This window comes from Ascaphus truei, chromosome 12 (genome assembly GCF_040206685.1).
Source record: "Ascaphus truei isolate aAscTru1 chromosome 12, aAscTru1.hap1, whole genome shotgun sequence".
Lineage (NCBI taxonomy): Eukaryota > Metazoa > Chordata > Amphibia > Anura > Ascaphidae > Ascaphus > Ascaphus truei.
The window spans coordinates 5,040,187-5,059,570 of NC_134494.1; the positions used below are offsets into that span (position 1 = coordinate 5,040,187).

The window sequence follows — 19,384 nt, forward strand, 5'->3', positions numbered from 1 at the left end:
TGGGAGTTAAATATTGGTAAATCGTGGAGATAATACCTTTTGTGAAGGACTGGTGCAGACACTACTTTTCATAAAGAGTTAGATCATGGGATTTATGTGGTTTATAGCTAGATTGGATATAGTGCCTGACCTGGAGAAATCTGAAAAACTCAGATGAGGGAATATCGTAACTTGTTTGTAATAACCTAGGTGAAGGGACATTCCCATTAATAAGAATATCATTGACTCTTGAAAGACCTTTTTGGATCCAAGGGTTGGACTGTTGGTTACTCGTGTAAAAGGGCTGGGAGTGGTCCGTGAACAGAGGTTGCATAAGGGAAGGGAGGCTGGTTAGTTGGAACCTGGATTTAAGAGAATCCCAGAAATTACAGGCAAAAGATAACACCGGGTTCTTATAGATCTCGGCTGGTCTAGATTTTCTGTTGAGCCAGAGGCGGTTCTTAATTTCAGATGGGGAGCATATCAGATTTCCTAGTTCAACCCATCAAGACATGCTATTTTATAGTGGGATGAGTGAGCTTCGAACCAGTGAGGAGAGGTAACAAACCACCAAACAATTGTTTACCAATTGAAATTTACAAATGCACAACCTTGCAGAGGGGGGGGGGTGTGTGTGTGTGTGTGTGTGTGTGTGTGTGTGTGTGTGTGTGTGTGTGTGTGTGTGTGTGTGTATGCACCATACAACACCCATACACTACTGCATACTAATATCATACTACACACACGGCTGTAAACTTATATACACACATATACCAGCGGTGCGCAAACTGGGGGGCGCAAGATTATTTAGGGGGGGTGCGGGCTGCGTGCAGGGAAACCTGGAGGTGGGCAGAACTGTGAACGGGCGGGTAGGAAGCTCCGTGCTGAGGCTGCTTCTCTGCTCTGTGTCTTGCAGAGGGGGTGGGGCTTCTCTCTGCACGCAGACAAGCCCTCCTTCTCTTGCTGTCTGTTTCCCACCCCAGTTTTCAGCAGCATGGTGGGATCGGAGCATGCCCCCCCCCCCCCAGGTGAAAGTGTGTGACTTATGATTATGATTGTGTGTGTTTTTTGTGTCTGTGTTGGTTGTGATTGAGTGTGTGTGTTGGTTGTGATTGATTGTGTGTTGTGATTGAGTGTGTGTGTGTGATTGAATGCAGTGGTGCGCAAACTGGGGGGGGGCAATGGTGCGCAAGATTATTTAGGGTGGCGCAGGCGGCGTGCAGCGAAACCTGGGTGCGCGGGCCAGCAGATGCTGTGCGCGAGCGGCCAAGAAGATGTGCGTGGGCGGCCAAATAGGATAGGTGGTGGCCACGTGATGGTGTGTGTGTGTGTGTGTGTGTGTGCGCACGCGCGGGGGCTTTGGAGGTACAGGGTGGAGCATGCCCGAGCGCAGGGAATTCTAACGCCCCTCCTTCCGGTGTCTGCCCTGAAATAGCGCTGTGGTCCTGCTCTCCTCTGCTGGCAATGGAACGACAGTCCTACAAGGGTTTGAGTGTTTTTACTTTTATTTTATTGCACGGTGAAGTTTACATATATTTATCCTTTTTTTATGTTCTCACTGTTATTTGCACATAGATATAGTGTTTGAGCGCCATCTAGTGTCTTTCGTATGTAGCTCCTCTGCTGGCAACCTGCTTCGCTGCGATCCTCTGCAAGTGAAAGGGTCGGCTGCACTATATCAATCATACTATGAATGTACAGAAATAATGTAAAAAATAAGTGAAAACACAACATTGAAAACAGAAAAAAAAAAAAAAAATCTGTAGGTAGGCGTTTGGATGACACTGGGGATAGCAAGCTAAAGAGCAGGGAGGGGAAGAAAAAAAGAGAGGGAAGGGAGGTAGCAAAGAGGTGGATGAATGCCCCCCCAAAAGTATTGCCTTTATGCACGTACGATCTCCCAAGCTTGGCGCTTGGGGAGACAAACAAAATTGACTTTGAAGCGCGCTCAGCAGCAGTCAATACACACACACACACAAAAATAGCCCCGATCCATGCTTGCAAAATTATGCAGGACACCCTGTGCTCATGCTTCGAGTTGGTGATGTCACCGCTCTCAGCGGCAGCATGGACGCAGCCTAATTTTGCAAGCGCGAGCTGTTTAAATATGTAAGTATTTAGATATATTTGTATTTACATTGTATACTGTTTAATAAAGGGTTTTTTTTTCATGTGATTTTGATTATATCAGGCAGGGGGGGCCTGAGAAATTTTATGGATGAAAAGGGGGGCTCGGCGTAAAAAGTTTGCTCACCCCTGAATATACAATACTGTATATTCGATACCACAAATATACTACTGCATGCTTATGCATATTGTACTGCACACACTACTGTATATTTGAATATACACTACTGCATACTCCCATACACCATACTGCACACATACTACTGTATACTTGTACATACTACTGTATATGATATTTGTACAATTCATGATATTTGTGCTCATATCGGCACAGGGAAGTCCGAGAGCTTGGTGCGGTCAAGTCAGTGATAGAATAGACAGAATTGTTAGGGAGGCCACTGAGTAGGTTACTTGAGTATAGAGTGATTAAGAAGAGATTTTTCACTCGCGCTGCAAAGAAACAAATCTTCAGGAACATGAGACATATCAACTTGTGTCTCTTGCTCTGCACAGTGATATTTATTACTTTCTCAATATGTAGGATTATATTGTTGTGAAGAAGCATGGGGAGCATGTCACAGACCGCAGCAGTCCCTGTGTGCCAGAAGGATTCTGCAGGGCCCAGAGACCCATCATGGAGAATCCAACTAACTCACTGATATTTGAGAGAAACATGGACAAGAAGCTGATATCTGAGAAGATCCTGGAACACACAAACAAGATCATTCACCTGCTGACTGGAGAGGTGAGGGCTGCTAGACAGTGTTAGGATTTACCATGTTTATATCTTCTGTCAGTCTTTTCTTGAGCAAACGTTCTATCTGTATTTTCCTCTCTACCTTGTTCACCTGGCTTCCCATACGGAAAAGGTTCGTATAGGACCGATTGATATGTCTGTATACTGAGTGGGGGATTCCCTGTGTTTCAGGTGCCTATAAAGTGTGATGATGTTGCTGTCTATTTATCCATGGAGGAGTGGGAGTATTTAGAAGGACACAAGGAGCTTTTCAAGGATGTGATGATGGAGAATCGCCAGACCTTCAGTTCACTGGGTAAAATGAGATTTCCTGTCATTCTAATAGAGATGTCGGTCCTTGTATTGTATTGTATTGTATGTCTTTATTTATATAGCGCCATTAGTGTACATAGCGCTTCACAGTAGTAATACATGTGGTAATCAAATAAATAACAGATAATATAAGTAACAGATCATGGGAATAAGTGCTTTAGACATAAAAGTAACATTTCGTAAGAGGAGTCCCTGCCCCGAGGAGCTTACAGTCTAATTGGTAGGTAGAACGTACAGAGACAGTAGGAGGGAGTTCTGGTAAGTGCGTCTGCAGGGGGCCAATCTTTATGTATCCTGTGTTCAGAATATCCACAGTGCTATTCATATGCTTCTTTAAGCAAGTGTGTCTTAAGGTGGGTCTTAAAGGTGGATAGAGAGGGTGCTAGTCGGGTACTGAGGGGAAGGGCATTCCAGAGGTGTGGGGCAGTCAGTGAAAAAGGTTTAAGGCGGGAGAGGGCTTTAGATACAAAGGGGGTAGAAAGAAGACATCCTTGAGAAGAACGCAAGAGTCTGGATGGTGCATAGCGAGAAATTAGGGATGAGATGTAAGGAGGGGCAGAAGAATGTAAAGCTTTAAAAGTGAGGAGAAGAATGGAGTGTGAGATGCGGGATTTGATCGGAAGCCAGGAGAGGGATTTCATGAGGGGAGATGCTGAGACAGATCTAGGAAAGAGTAGAGTGATTCTGGCAGCAGCATTTAGGATAGATTGTAGGGGAGACAGGTGAGAGGCAGGAAGGCCAGACAGCAGGAGGTTACAGTAATCAAGACGGGAGAGAATGAGGGCCTGAGTCAGAGTTTTAGCAGTCGAACAACAGAGGAAAGGGCGTATCTTAGTTATATTGCGGAGGAAAAAGCGACAAGTTTTAGAAATGTTTTGAATGTGAGGGGCGAATGTGAGAGAGGAGTCGAGTGTGACCCCTAGGCAGCGTGCTTGGGCTACTGGGTGAATGATTGTAGTTCCAACAGTAATGTGGAAGGAGGTAGTAGGGCCAGGTTTGGGAGGAAGTATGAGGAGCTCTGTTTTAGCCATGTTGAGTTTAAGGCGTCGGAGGGCCATCCAGGATGATATAGCAGAGAGACATTCAGAAACTTTGGTTTGTACAGCAGGTGTAAGGTCAGGTGTTGAAAAGTATATTTGTGTGTCGTCGGCATAGAGGTGATAATTAAACCCAAAAGATGTTATTAGGTCACCTAGAGAGAGTGTGCACAGAGAAAAGAGAAGAGGTCCCAGGACAGAGCCCTGGGGTACCCCCACAGAGAGATCAATAGAGGAGGAGGAGGTGTTAGCAGAAGAGACACTAAAAGTACGATGGGAGAGGTAGGATGAGATCCAGTATAGAGCTTTGTTCCGAATACCTAGAGTATGGAGAATGTGGAGAAGAAGAGGGTGGTCCACTGTGTCAAATGCTGCAGAGAGGTCGAGTAATATGAGCAGAGTGTAATGACCTCTGTCTTTGGCAGCATGGAGGTCGTCAGTTATTTTAGTGAGGGCTGTTTCGGTGGAGTGAGCAGTGCGGAAGCCAGATTGTAGAGGGTCTAGGAGAGAATAGGTGTTGAGAAAATGGAGCAAGCAAGAGAATACAAGACGTTCAAGGAGTTTAGAGGCAAAAGGCAGGAGGGAGTGTCACGAGAGCTTGCGACAGGCTGTAATTGACACCAAAACTATATATAAATATATATATACCTGGGTTTGAACTGGGACGAGACTTAGATATGATAAATAGAATTTATTCCTTGATAAAGGTGAACACAGCAAATATGTACAAATAACAGGCAAAATATAGACACTTACTTAAAAGATGAAAATAATGAAAACAGTCCCAGCTGGACTGGCAGTTTCATGCAGCAATCAGCCCAAGACATTGCATGGCATTTCTTCTCAGCAATCAAGATGGTCAAGCACAACAGGCCTGATGACATGCAGGCCTGAAGATCATTTGCATGCAGAACAATGGACAACATGAACACCTGGGTAAAGGGTGGCTTTGACTTATATATCATTTTAACCCCCTCTTTCCCAGTTTACGGCCCCGTGCCGTCAAGTAAAATCCTCTTTGAAGCTTTTGAAGCTAGGTGGTCAGTGTGAAAAGTTCCACTTCCTCTGGTTAATTCCTTTTGTCCGTTGGGCCAAGCATAAGCAATTAGCCACTTAGTCTTTGATGATCAGGTTTGTAAATTCTCCTTTCCTGCTCATCACAACAGGGGTTCCTCAGACTTAACCAAAATTTCATATTTACTGCAAATCATTGCATAACTTCCGTTCCGTAATACACACAGTCAGGTGAGATATATTAATACGGTCGGTGGCACCTGACGCTCGCAGGAAGACCAAAAATTACATTGTAATATGAACATTAATAGAGATATTAATATCTGGCATTTAGCAGCAGGTACATATACAGTGTTTAGACTCCCCAAGATCGTCTGACTCCCGCCAATACACTTATGTAATTCTTAGCCGGTTCAGCCAAGGACATCTCATAATATTCTTATATTTAATAAAGTTACTCACTTTTGATATCCTGTTGGGGGTAGCCCCCCCCCCCTGGCCCCATCAATAAAACCTTTTGAAGTGGGCTTTTGCTTCTCGCATAACCAATTAGGTCAGTTACCTATTGATCAGGGCGATGTATCACACCTCTCTGTTGATATACACTTCCAGTGAATAGACTCACTTGAATACTCATATGAGGCACCATTTGGTTCCTTACGCATTACAAAGACAGGCATTCTGCCTGTACATTAGCACACCATTAGCATTCTGCCTGTGTATTTCAAAAACTGCAAAAAGTCACTTTATCAAAAATATATGTCCCTCTTATGACAAAGTTATATTTTTAATATGTGTGTACTTGGGGGCTGACCCGGAGGCTGTACCCCAAGGCTCAGAATACCTTGCTGGCAGGCAAGACAGGTTAAAATATTCCCCTCATGTTCCAGACATCCCTGCCCTGCAGCTATTCCTCATAAGAGGCCACCCATACAAGGCAATCCACTTACACGCTGACACAGGCAGTTGCAGGCCCATGAGGCAAAGGGAATACACAGATAACGCATTAACTAGCCCACTGGGCTTACACAATTAACCCCTGATGACCCAGTGTGTGTGTTATGCAGGTACTGTTTAACCCAGACATTACAATGGGACAGGGACACAGGGGAGAATACATTTACAGGTTATAACAAGGGTAAAATCACATTTCTGGGCCTCAGCCCAGTTAACCCCTTGTCTCCCTGGCGAGGTTAGAGGGGGGCCCTTGGGGGGTAACCCCGTTAATCCCGGGCCAAACCCTCCCTACCGCCACAGGGAGACAGGTCGATAGTTAGAAAGACAGGTAGGGTCAAGCTTGCTGTTTTTGAGTAATGGTATGACTGTTGCATGTTTGAAGGAGGATGGAAAGGTTCCAAAGCAGAGGGAGGAGTTAAAAATGTGTGTAAGCGTAGGGATTATAGTAGGAGCTAGAGGTTTTAGGAGATGGGAGGGAATGGGGTCAAGAGGGCAAGTGGTAGAGGGAGAAGAGGCGATCAACAGCGACACATCCTCCTCTGAGACAGTGGAAAAAGAGTCAAGGAAGGCAGGAGGAGAGTTAGGAAGAGGTGTAGGATGGGGGGAAGAAACAGAGGGGATGTTCTGCCGTATGGATTCCACCTTTTCCTTAAAATAGTCAGCAAAGTCCTGAGCGGAGATGGAGGAAGGAGAGGCAGCTGAGGGTGGTTTGAGTAGAGTATCAAAGACAGAGAACAGTCGGCGTGGGTTAGACTTGTGCATGTTGATTAGTGCAGAAAAGTAGGCTTGTTTAGCTTGCGAGAGGGCAGAGATGAAACAGGATAGCATAAATTTGTAGTGAAGGAAGTCTGCGAGAGTATGAGACTTCCTCCAGAGGCGTTCAGAGGAACGAGTGGAGGAACGCAGCATGCGCGTGTGGGAATTTAGCCAGGGTCTAGGGTTAGAAGGGCGAGGGCGGCAGAGAGAAAGCGGGGCATGTAGATCAAGAGACGAGGACAAGACAGAGTTGTACTTTTTGACCAGGTTGTCAGGGTCTGTAGCAGAGCTGAGAGAGGAGAGGGAGGAGCGTAAAGTGGACTCAAAGTCAGGTAAGTGAATAGAGCACAGGTTTCTGCAGAACCGGGGGGTAGATGGAGGTGGAGAAGGGGAGAAGCGAGATAAAGAGAATGAGATGATGGTCAGAGAGAGGAAAAGGGGAAATGGAGAAATCAGAGAGAGAGAAGTTTTTAGTGAAAACCAGGTCTAAGTAGTGGCCATCCTTGTGGGTGCTAGCTGCAGTCCACTGTTGAAGGCCAAAAGAAGAGGTAAGAGAAAGAAAGCGGGAAGCCCAAGAGAGAGAGGGGTCATCAATGTGGCAATTGAAGTCCCCAAGGAGAAGAACAGGGGAGTCTGAGGAGAGAAAGAAAGAGAGCCAGGATTCAAAGTGAGAGAGAAAGGCAGAAGGGGGATGAGTAGAGGTAGGTGGGCGATAGGTGACCGCCACATGAACAGGGAGAGGAGAGAAGATCTGGACAGTGTGAGCCTCAAAGGGGGGGAATAGGAAGGGTTCGGTAATGGCAGACAGAGGAGAGCAGGAGCCCCACGCCTCCACCCCTGCCATCAGGGCGCGGAGTGTGGGAGAAGGAAAGGCCACCATAGGAGAGGGCAGCTTCCAGAGCAGAGTCAGACTGAGTGAGCCAGGTCTCAGTTATAGCAAAGAGAAGCAGGGAGTGAGAGAGAAATAAGTCATGTACAGAGAGGAACTTGTTAGAGAGGGAGCGAGCATTCCAAAGGGCACAGGAGAATGGGAGAGAGGAGGGAGGGTGTCAGGGGATGGGTATGAGGTTGGAGGGGTTGACACCAGAAGGAGTAGAAGTTGCATGTGGGAGGCGAGGACGAAAGCAAGTAGAAATAAGACAGGGACCAGGATTGGGAGAGATATCCCCAGAAGCAAGGAGGAGAAGCATGGATAGAAAGAGGATGTGTGAGGAGGATTTGTAGGGGTGTTTTTTAGTGCAGGGGATATAGCTGTGTGGTGTCAGAGGACGCAGGTAAGAAAGGAGTTCATGTGAACTGAGAAGTGGGGAAGGAAGGAGAGATGGAGATATATGAATAGAGTTTGAGACATACGGAGGCTGGTAGAAAGTAGTGCATAATTTGAGAAGAAGTGAAGTTACAGCAAATATAAATGGTAAAGGCAGCATCACAGCAGTAATGATGCAGTCTGGTATTGATGATATCCTCCTTTCCAGCGTAGTTCAAATGCAGGAATCAGGGCCAGATGGGGTGTCCACTTCTTCCTCACTTCTTTTGACCTTCCTTTTAAACTTCAGTTGTTCAGTAGACATGCCACTTATAATGGGCCACTTGGATATGGGCTGCAAGCAGACTAGCTGTTCTGACTGGGTTTATATAGGCCTAAAAAGTCACCTGACAGTGTTGTTCTGTCTGCTTAATTAGCACATCTGAGGCACATTCAAACAAATGGTTTTCTACACAGGGTGTTCCCTGCCTAGGTGGCAACACTTAATTTGATTAGGGGTAGACAGAAAACAGCATTCAAATATGGTTTTTACCTAGCATTGGATCACTTGCATATACTATATAATACACACAGCAGAGGCTTCAATGAGGATTTAGAGATGGATTTTACCTAGCATTGGATCACTTGCATATACTATATAATACACACAGCAGAGGCTTCAATGAGGATTTAGAGATGGATTTTACCTAGCATTGGATCACTTGCATATACTATATAATACACACAGCAGAGGCTTCAATGAGGATTTAGAGATGGATTTTACCTAGCATTGGATCACTTGCATATACTATATAATACACACAGCAGAGGCTTCAATGAGGATTTAGAGATGGATTTTACCTGAGGAGAGAAGAAGGATAAGATCCATTAGGGTAAGAGTTCCTTCCTTTTAAACTTCAGTTGTTCAGTAGACATGCCACTTATAATGGGCCACTTGGATATGGGCTGCAAGTGTAGAGATGGGCGACTTGGATATGGGCTGCAAGTGTAGAGATGGGCGATACTGTTAAAATCCGTTTCCCGAGCTTTCCATTTCCGTTCCGTGGTGTAAAATCTGTCGCTGAATTGTTTCAATCCGTGTGGATTCATCCAAAACCACCATATTTAGGAATCCAATCTGCAGATCCCATTATCTGTTGGAGGAATTTTTTAAATCCTCAGACGGATTGCGGAATTCACATTGAATTGACAGTGATTTTAAAAAAAATCTGGAAAGACGAGTCGCCTTTTTTGCGACTGATTTGTGGAAATCCCTGGACCAAAAAAAACACCCGATCTGTGACGGATCCAAATCCTAAAAAAAAAAATGTGCCCATCTTTCTCGTCCTGTGGAGGGTAGCAGAAAAGAGGTGCTCAAGTGACATTTTGTGTTCTTTAATATTGGCATTTTAACAAAAAAATTAATCTGAGGTTTTTGTCAGGTTATAGAGCAGGACAAAACGGAGGAAAAGTAGTTGGTGACATACTCTTAATTTCCAGTTTATAGCAAGATATAAACATACAAAACAATATCATCAATAGTATTTTAGATCATAGTAGGTTTCTAAAAAGGGTAGCTCAACCGCACTGGTGGGCAACAGGCGGCTCACATGTGCCCTGGCTTCTTTCTCCATTCCAACTTTCGGCCCTCTACAAGAGCATACGGAGGCAGGACTAAGAGATGGGGGTGGAGCTACCAACGTGGGCTTGGCTACAGGCCGACCGGAGAATGTCAGAGAAATTAAGAGAGGTGAGATGGGGGGAAACAGTGAGGAGGGGGTGGGGGAGATACGGTAAGAGGAGGGGGGAAATTGGGGAGAGAAGGGGAGAGGAAATTGTTTATAGAGAGATGGAGCTATAAACGGGAGCTTGGCTACAGGTCGATCAGAGAATATCAGAAATTAAGAGAGGTGAGATAGGGGAGAAACGGTGAGGGGGGAAGGAGAAATGGTGAGGGGGAGGGCAAATGAGAGAGAAGAAAAAAAGAAAAAGTGTTGGGAGACAAATTTGTTACGACTCAGACCCAGGGCGCATAACAATACTTAACCTTCACCCACTGTTAAATGTAAAATTAAAAACATGTTACCGATATGTCTACGTGGATAAGAAAGAAAAGATCCCGCTAGGGTCATGCACTCCTCCTTATGTGAATATAATCTCATTGACTGGAAAGAGGTGGTGTTAGCCACCTCCACTAATATAGAGAATTTTATTTACATAACGGAAAAATCAAGGAACTTAAAAAACAAATACCAAGCCTCATTTGTTCCCTATGTTGGCAATCTCAGTAGAAAAGTGGTCTTACTCAAGAGTATAACGTAGCTCACAACTGTGATAATGCGCCTGCCTATAAATACCTGATGCAATGTGTATAGATACTAGAAATTGCTACCTATCATAAACAAACTTGCACTTGTGATATAAGTGATAGAACTACTTACATGTGAAATTATGAAAATATTTACACTAAAGTGATATTAACTGAATATTGTGATTAAATAAAATAGTATAGCTAGACTAGTATGTACCACCTGTTTGACAGCACGATCAATGTCTATGCATACAGAGATGTATTCTATCTATTGTATGTAATACTTGAACATAGGAGGTGTAGCTCCCTCTTGTGGTCAATCAGATTATATCATGCATTTGGGGAGAGATTGCTGTCATAGCATATAATCTCGTACTCCCAATCTCTCCCCAAATGCATGATATAATCTGATTGCAAATTTGCAAAAAGAAGCAATATAAAAATGTAGGTTAACTCCTGCGGTAGCTTTTGCTTACAGTAATTCTTTAGCTCACATACTATACCGATTGAGATTTTGGGACATGTACTTTATACTAATTGAATATTCAACCAGAAATGCGAAATCATTTTTAGCCGATTTAATGAACTTCTTCACTCAGTGTATTTCTTTCCAACAGATGGATCCATGAGCAGAAATACACCTTCAGAAAGTCACACCCCTCTTTGCTCACCAGATTGTGTAAATGAAGATAACGGTGTTCATAAAAGTGATCAGGGAGCAAATGGCTTCTGGCAAAATAAATCAAGCAAGAGACATACACTATCTGTTAGCCATAATTCTAACGAGTCAACTTCATATGAAGACGGAAATCCCACAGCCTCCCATATTTATACAATCAGAGAACATATAGGGGCAGAATATGGATCTACTCATGTTAAGGAGTGTGGCAATGGAAACACTAATGCACAGGAAATTCATCAGTGCGGTCAATGTGGTAAAAACTTTAATAATGAATTGGCTTATACAATTCACCAAAGAACACACACCGTAGAGAGCCTGTATAACTGCTTTGAATGTCAGAAATCCTTTACTAGTAACTTTGCTCTTGTTAAACATCAGGCAATACACACAGGAGAGAAGCCATTTGTTTGCTCTGAATGTGACAAATGTTTTTCCAAGAACGCAAATCTTGTTAAACATCAGAGACTTCACACAGGAAAGAAGCCATTTGTTTGTTCTGAATGTGGGAAACGTTTTACCTGTAATTCAATACTTGTTAGGCATCAGATAATTCACACAGGAAAGAAGCCATTTGTTTGTTCTGAATGTGGGAAAAGTTTTAACAGGAACTCAACTCTTGTTACACATCAGAGAATTCACTCAGGAGACAAACTATTTGTTTGCTCTGAATGTGGGAAATGTTTTACCAGTAACTTTCATCTTGTTAGACATCAGAGTTCTCACACAGGAGAAAAGCCATTTATGTGCTCTCAATGTGGAAAATGTTTTTCCCAGAACTCAAATCTTGTTACACATCAGAGAATTCACGTAGGAGATAAGCCATTTCCTTGCTCTCAATGTAGAAAATGTTTTGGTAGTAAGGGCGATCTTCTTAGGCATTGCAGAATTCACACAGGAGAGAAGCAATTTGCTTGCTCTGAATGTGGAAAACGCTTTACCCAGAATTCAACACTTGTTAGACATCAGAGACACCACACAGAAAACATGTACTAGTAAAACGAATGTATCTTGCTCTTGGAAAATATTTCATTTTAATATTCTGAACCATCTGTGTGGGTTTTTTGTTTTATAAGAGTAAAACATGTAGCATTAGTAAAAATGTATTTAGTGTCACAAAAATATACTCTGTGTCAAATGTATATTAATTACAATGTTAATCCACTACTATTCCCTCCGTCTCACACCTCTACCTCCTCTGTGCCCCTCTAATTTGCTCCACGTACCTCCCCTGTGCCTCGCTGCCCTCCCCCTCCTTCCTCACCTGCTTCATCTCCCTCGCCTTCTCTTCTACATCCCGTTAAACACTGCACTCCTCTCCCTACTTCCCCCTCATCTAATTTCTGTGCCCTTACTAGTACTTGTGCCTCTCTGCTCTCCAACCCCACACGCTCCATCACGTGCCCCCTATCCCTCACTCCAATATAAATCTACCCTTTGTGCTTCACTGCCCTCCTCTCTCTACTCTTACCTGCTCCCTGCACCTTCTCTGTGCTTCACTACTCCCTAGTTCGCTCCCAAAGCCCTCCGTAATGCTCACTGAATTTGTTGATTAACGTCACTGCCAAAAGGGATGTGTGGCCCATCCTTCTGCCCGATAGAGGAGGGAGGGCGTAGATAAGGATTAAGAGGGAAGAAGAGACACAAGAGGGAGGAGGAAAAAGATAGGGGAATACAAAGGAGAGTGGGAGGATGGAATGAGAGGGTTAGGCATAGGGAAGAAAGAAAAGGGAGTGAGACGGGAAGATAAAGTGATGAGGGGGTATCGATAGAGAGGAGACAGATGGAGGAGAGATGGAGAGGAAGTAACAGGTGCGATAAATGTAGGGAGAGGAAAAGATTGAGGATTGAGTGGGTATAGAGAGGGGCAGAAACAGGGAGAGGAGGAGACAGAAAAGAGGAGAGAGAGAGTTAAGGAGCTATAAAGTTAAAAGGGAGAGAGAAGTACAGAAAAGAGTAGCGAGAGACAAAGATAAAGCGATGGAGAGAGAGAGGGTGCGCGGTAGGAGAGAGTGTAATAAAAGGAAAGAGATGGAGGTACAGTAGGATGAAAAGAGAGGTTGGGGGAGAGGAGATGAGGAAAGCGGTGTATAGCGAGAGGGTAGAGACATGAGTTGAGAGGACAAGAGACAGGTAGAGATGATGAGTCAGATGAGGAAAGAGCAGGGAGAAGGGGGAAGAAATACAAGAGTGCAAGAGAGACATGATGGAGGGGAGACAGAGGGAGAAAAAGGAGTGCGGTCATTGAGAGAGGAGGGAAGAAAGGGTGGGACAAAAAAAGGAATGGATGAGAAAGGGTTAGGAGAGAGAAGGGCACATTGTGAGGATGAGTCTATATTGTTATTTGCCACTCTGTACCAGTTTGTTTCTGCCCAGACTGACCTTATGTTTAATAAGTCACAGGATGCACACCCAAACATTCTTGTACACACACAGGTTGGCACACAAAAACACAGGTTGCACACACAAACTGACATGCACCCTTTTACGCACACAGGTTGGCATTTGGCTTGTATGCTGCTGAGGTCAGCATCACTAGGGAGTGGTTGATACTTCATTTTCCTCTTACTCTGGAAAGAGGAGGCACGAAGGGAGGTGATAGAGAGAGCATAAGACCAGGAGGGAAGGCCGGGCATAGATTGAGAGAGAGACTGACACACAAGCTGACACTCGGCAGCCATCCCACTGAAGTTGTCATTCCTCTTAATCAGAGAGGGAAGAAGGGAGAGAGGGAGGGCATTATGGAAGGAGACAGGGAGGTAGAGATGGAGACTCAGATATGTGTGTGTGTGTGTATGTATGTGTGTGTATGTATGTATGTATGTATATATATATATCAGAATAAATGAGTTCTTCAGTATTTGGTGATACCTTTTTTATTTGGACTAACAATTTATGTCATAGGACAAGCTTTCGAGAGTGTTCCTCTCTTCCTCAGGTCAAGCAATACTGATGAAGCAGTCTTCTACAAAACACATTGAGGTAGGTCATAACGTTCTGACGACGTACACTTCGGTTCAGATGTTAATTGCATGGATGCCCTGGAGTTCCTTATTCTCATGGTTACTAAGGGACTGCATCTATCCATGGAGCATCATGCTTACTATGTAAGTTTGGAATTGTGTGATTTTAAAGTTGCCAGTCTTTGCATTAACCCCTGGTGCGGGTTGTCTTTTTCTTGGTGTCTGTCTTTGGCGGTCCGTGAGGTTCTCCATTTGCGAGTGAGCACTGACAAGGCTACAAGGGGGTGTTGAATTGTTTCCACAGGGATCAGTGATATTCTCTGGAAGTAAGCTGCAATGGTTATACTCACAAATCAGTAAGACATTTGGGCATTTCCAAACTGGCAGATGTAGGTGACAGTGTAGTACACTCGTTCCAGTGACCCAAAAAAGAGAGGCAATGATAGTGCAGGTGGTATTTAAAAGATATATAGACAAAAGATATCCCTCCAAATTCGAGGCTTACATCAGCTTAAAGTTTTAAAAGCAATAATGGTGCTCAATCGGCGACTTCCGCAAACGAGGCAAGTCGCGTTCTCTCCTCCCTCTACGGGATTGCGTCTTCCGGTGACATCACTTCTTGGATCCAGTAGCGGACCCTCAGCAACCAGGATGATATTCTCCCCTGCACTGATCCTTTCTCCTGAGTCTTCGATGGAGCTTGTGGCAAACTCAATACGTTTCTCTGTCAAGCAGCTTTGCCAAAGACTCCTGACGAAGCTGCTTGACAGACAAACGTGTTGAGTACTCTATATATCCAATAGGATTCTCTCATACAGCGGGTGTTGAACCTATGACCCCCCAACAAAGTGTGGTGTAAGGGGGATGTGCCCAGACCCTCAAAAAAAAATTGGGATCCTTTTTATGATGCAAGCTAAAGTGCTAAGAAACACTTACAGGTACATGCCAGATGTTGCCATCACAAAAAATGGCTCAGTAATATTCATCTGAGACAATTTAGTAGATTAAGAAGGAATTGTTCTGTTGAATCGGATTTTGAATTACAGTCCCTATAGCTAGCACATAGATTTTTGGCCAAAGGCTATGATGAGACCCTCATCATGGATTCACTAGCCAAAGTAAAAGCTCAGGATAGGGGAGCATTACTTGCTCAAACAAAGGCAAATATACTGCTAGGTTATCAAAATTGTCTATGGACTCTACAGTATATCATAAACCATAATTTTCTCCCACGTTTATCATCAAATGTCATCCTTTTGTGGACATAATCACTTATATACTCTGTTGCGATCCCCATTTAGTTGGGGAGTTGCCCACCAGAGCTCCTGTAGTGTTCAGAAAAGCTACTAATATGAAAACATTTTAGCACCCAGTAGACTTAGGGGTCCGAGACATTCTAGAGTTACACTTGCTCTTTTTACTTGAACTGGTGTATGTGTCAAATTAATTTTTGATCATGTATTCCATTCTCACTGGAAAGGCACTAGTCATCGGGTTCAAGGCAACATTAATTGTATCACCATACATATTGTGTATATATTGTCATGCCCCTGTGGGTATCAATACATTGGGAGGACCATACATCCTCTCAATGTCCAATTTTTGGAGCAGTGGAAGAATGTTATCAAAGGCCTCTCCAATCAGTGTTTCTTAGCATTTGAGCTTGCATCATAACAAGGATCCCACATTTTTGAGGAGCTTGGGCACTCCCCCACAATTTTTTGGGGGGTCATAGATTCAACACCCTCTGTATGAGATAATGTTATTGGATATATACAGTACTCTTGACAAAATCTCGCTACTGCTGGTTTCAATGAGTGCATAGACAAGCACACTAGTCTGATCCAAATTCTTCCCCTGGTTGGGTCTCCTATTGCTCTGGTCTCCGTTTCCTAGAGTGGTCCCAAGTGGCTCTGCATCTCCACCAGTTCCCTGGTTTCTTTCATATCTCAATCAGCTAATACATTCTGTACATCTTTTCAATTAAGTACATTTTCAAATCAGCCATTTTCTAGCTTTTCAATCATAGCAGCAATGAATTGGCTGTTATAGTATTTTCTTTATTCAATTTGTATATCATTAATATTTGATGTCTGTTTGTATTTCTGACTAAGTTTGTTGTATGTATATCTTTATATAGCACCATTAATGTACATAGCTCTTTACAGCAGAAATACAATACACATGACACTCACAAATAATACATAATGGGAAGAAGTGCTTCAGACATAAGTGACATTTTTTGAAGATATTAGATTTACAATCTAATTACACTACCAGATAAAATACTAATATTCCTCTATTAGGATTACAATTCTCATTTACCTCTATTAGGAGGGAGAAAGACCACAGTGGGTCTATATCCAGCAGAATGAAAGGACCCTTTGTGGGGGCTCGGGTTCAAAAAAAGAGCATGCTGGGGTTCTGTGTTTTGTGAACCTATTCTCAGCTGTTTCAGCTGTTTAGGTTGGTGGCTCCTCCTTCCCAGGTTTTAAGCCCCGCCCCTCCCCACTAGTTTGCAGGTCCTTTCATTTTGCTGGATATAGACCAATTGTAGTCTTTCAAGCTATTGAATCATAAGGTGTACTTAGTTTTTCACACATGGCTTCTCCATTTTGGCTATATTTTGGCTATATTTTGGTTAAATAAATAATGACATGGTGTAATATGTCATGTGTTGTTGTTCATCTGAGGTTGTATTTACCTAATTTTTAGACCTGCTAAGGAACAGATTGTTATGTCCTGATATGTAAAACCATGGAATTCAAAGAGGGTGTACTTTCTTTTTCACATGACTGTATATGCAATATTTTTCATATATATATATATTTTATTTATGTATAATGTATCATACATGTTATTATTGGTATTTATGTAAGAGTATATTTAACCAATTATTTGTGTATAATTTATATTTGTATCACTTATCCACATGTTTAACAAATTATTTAATTAGAATATATATAGTTTATTATTCACTTATTCTTCTTAAAATAACTACAGCTAAACCCCGTTATAACGCGCCTCGTTATACCGCGATTCGGTTATAACGCAGTTTTCCCGTGGCTCCCGTTTTTAAAAAAACTGCACACACTCACTGCACACACACTGCTCATTGCTCACACTGCCACACTGCACACACACTGCACACTGCTCACACTGCACACACTGCTCACACTGCACACACACTGCACACTGCACACACACTGACACACTGCACACACACTGCACACTGCACACACACTGCTCATTGCTCACACTGCACACACTGACACACTGCACACACACTGCACACTGCACACACACTGCTCATTGCTCACACGGCACACACTGCACACTGCACACACTGACACACTGCTCATTGCTCACACTGCACACACTGACACACTGCTCATTGCTCACACTGCACACACTGACACACTGCACACACACTGCACACACTGCACACACACTCTCACACATTCAGACACTTACACACACTTAGACACTCACAGACACTTACACACACTCACAGACTGCACACACACTGTACACTGCACACACACTCCTCATTGCTCACACTGCACACACTGACACACTGCACACACTTACACACACTCACAGACACTCAGACACTCACACACACTCACAGACACACTCAGACACTTACACACACTTAGACACTCACAGACACTCACACACACTTACACACACTTACACACACTCACAGACACTTACACACACTCACACCCACATACACACACTTTCTCTCCCATATATACATACACACACACACACTCTCTCACTCTACACAGACGGGGGGTGGGGTCGGAGCAGAGGAAAGGCCGCGACCAGCACCACCACCCGCTCCCCCCCCTCCTCCCGCGCAGGCAGCGGGAGCGCCAGGGACAGCGGTGGGGAGAAGAAACCCCCCCGCTACCACCTCCATGCAGGCAGCGGGAGCACCGGGCACGTGGAGGGATCAGAGGTAAGCGGGGACCGGAGGGACATCCCCGCTCCCATCTCCTTCCCCGCGGGCTGTCCTGCGGTGACAGGGGGAAGCGGGGAGCGGAGGGACATGCCCGCTCCCATCTCCTGCCCTGTGACCTGTCACGCGGTGACAGGGGGAAGCGGGGACCGGAGGGACATCCCCGCTCCCATCTCCTGCCCCGCGGGCTGTCCCGCGGTGACAGGGGGAAGCGGGGAGCGGAGGGACATGCCCGCTCCCATCTCCTGTCCCGCGGGATGAATCTGCATTAAAGCGGCGGCCATTTTTTTTCCGCGACCCCGTTAGTAACGCGGTGGTCTCGGGGTGGACCCCGAGACCCGCGTTATAACGGGGTTGAGCTGTATTTAAGTTACGAGTACACACTTATATAGCTTTAATATGTTTACAGCCTCCATCACATTATTGCACCTGTATTGATATTATTTCAATCATATACCCACCAATCAGATACAAAAATGGGCTATAAATATCCATCAAGCCCACCCCCCCCCCCCATCCCATGACATTTATTTATTTATAAAATGTTTTACCAGGAAGTAATACATTGAGCTACCTCTCGTTTTCAAGTATGTCCCGGACATAGTTAATATGACAAATACAGTACATGGTTACAAATACAGTTACATAAATAAACTGGGTATACATTATATACAAGACATTGCATGCACAGTTAGAGATAATATATATTATAGGTGTATGTAACAGTCACAGACCAAATTAAAATGTGAGACATACATGTGATTGGAGAATGGTGCTCAAAATACTTGGACCTATATCCATATATTAAAGGGAGGAGAGCAAAACACTGGGTAATGAATAATAAATGATAATAAAAGTACTAAACCTATAAGGGGAGCCCCCCCTTATAGGTTTAGTACTTTTATTATTATCATTTATTATTCATTACCCAGTGTTTTGCTCTTCTCCCTTTAATATATGGATATAGGTCCAAGTATTTTGAGCACCATTCTCCAATCACATGTATGTTTACTTCCCTAAATGGTAGCTCGTACTAAATGGATCCTGTATATACTTTTAAAGGAATGTTTTGAAAGAATATAATCTTCTTTGAATATAGAGAGCAGGTCTGTGTACTCTTCATTTTTTACGGACATATAATATATCTGAGTTATGGGGAAGCCATAATGGATGATAAAGAGGATATACAAGATTCTTCATCACCTACAACTTATACATTTAATTGTGGAGAATACTCCTCCAGAAAGAAGAAGGCACTCCGTGTTTTTGAAAATGTAGT

The 19,384-nt window shown here is 43.8% G+C and overlaps 1 protein-coding gene across 2 annotated transcripts in view; it reads left to right on the forward strand.

Moving 5' to 3' along the window:
- LOC142464300 (uncharacterized) overlaps positions 1-16,933 on the forward strand; it is a 25,027-nt gene extending 8,094 nt beyond the window's left edge. For both annotated transcript variants that reach the window (XM_075567778.1, XM_075567779.1), the window contains 3 exons: positions 2,648-2,851; positions 3,035-3,158; positions 11,114-16,933. In XM_075567778.1, coding sequence (XP_075423893.1) covers positions 2,648-2,851; positions 3,035-3,158; positions 11,114-12,171 — 1,386 coding nt within the window. In that variant the 3' untranslated portion in view covers positions 12,172-16,933. The remainder of the gene's footprint in view (positions 1-2,647; positions 2,852-3,034; positions 3,159-11,113) is intronic.
- Positions 16,934-19,384: the final 2,451 nt, after the last annotated feature.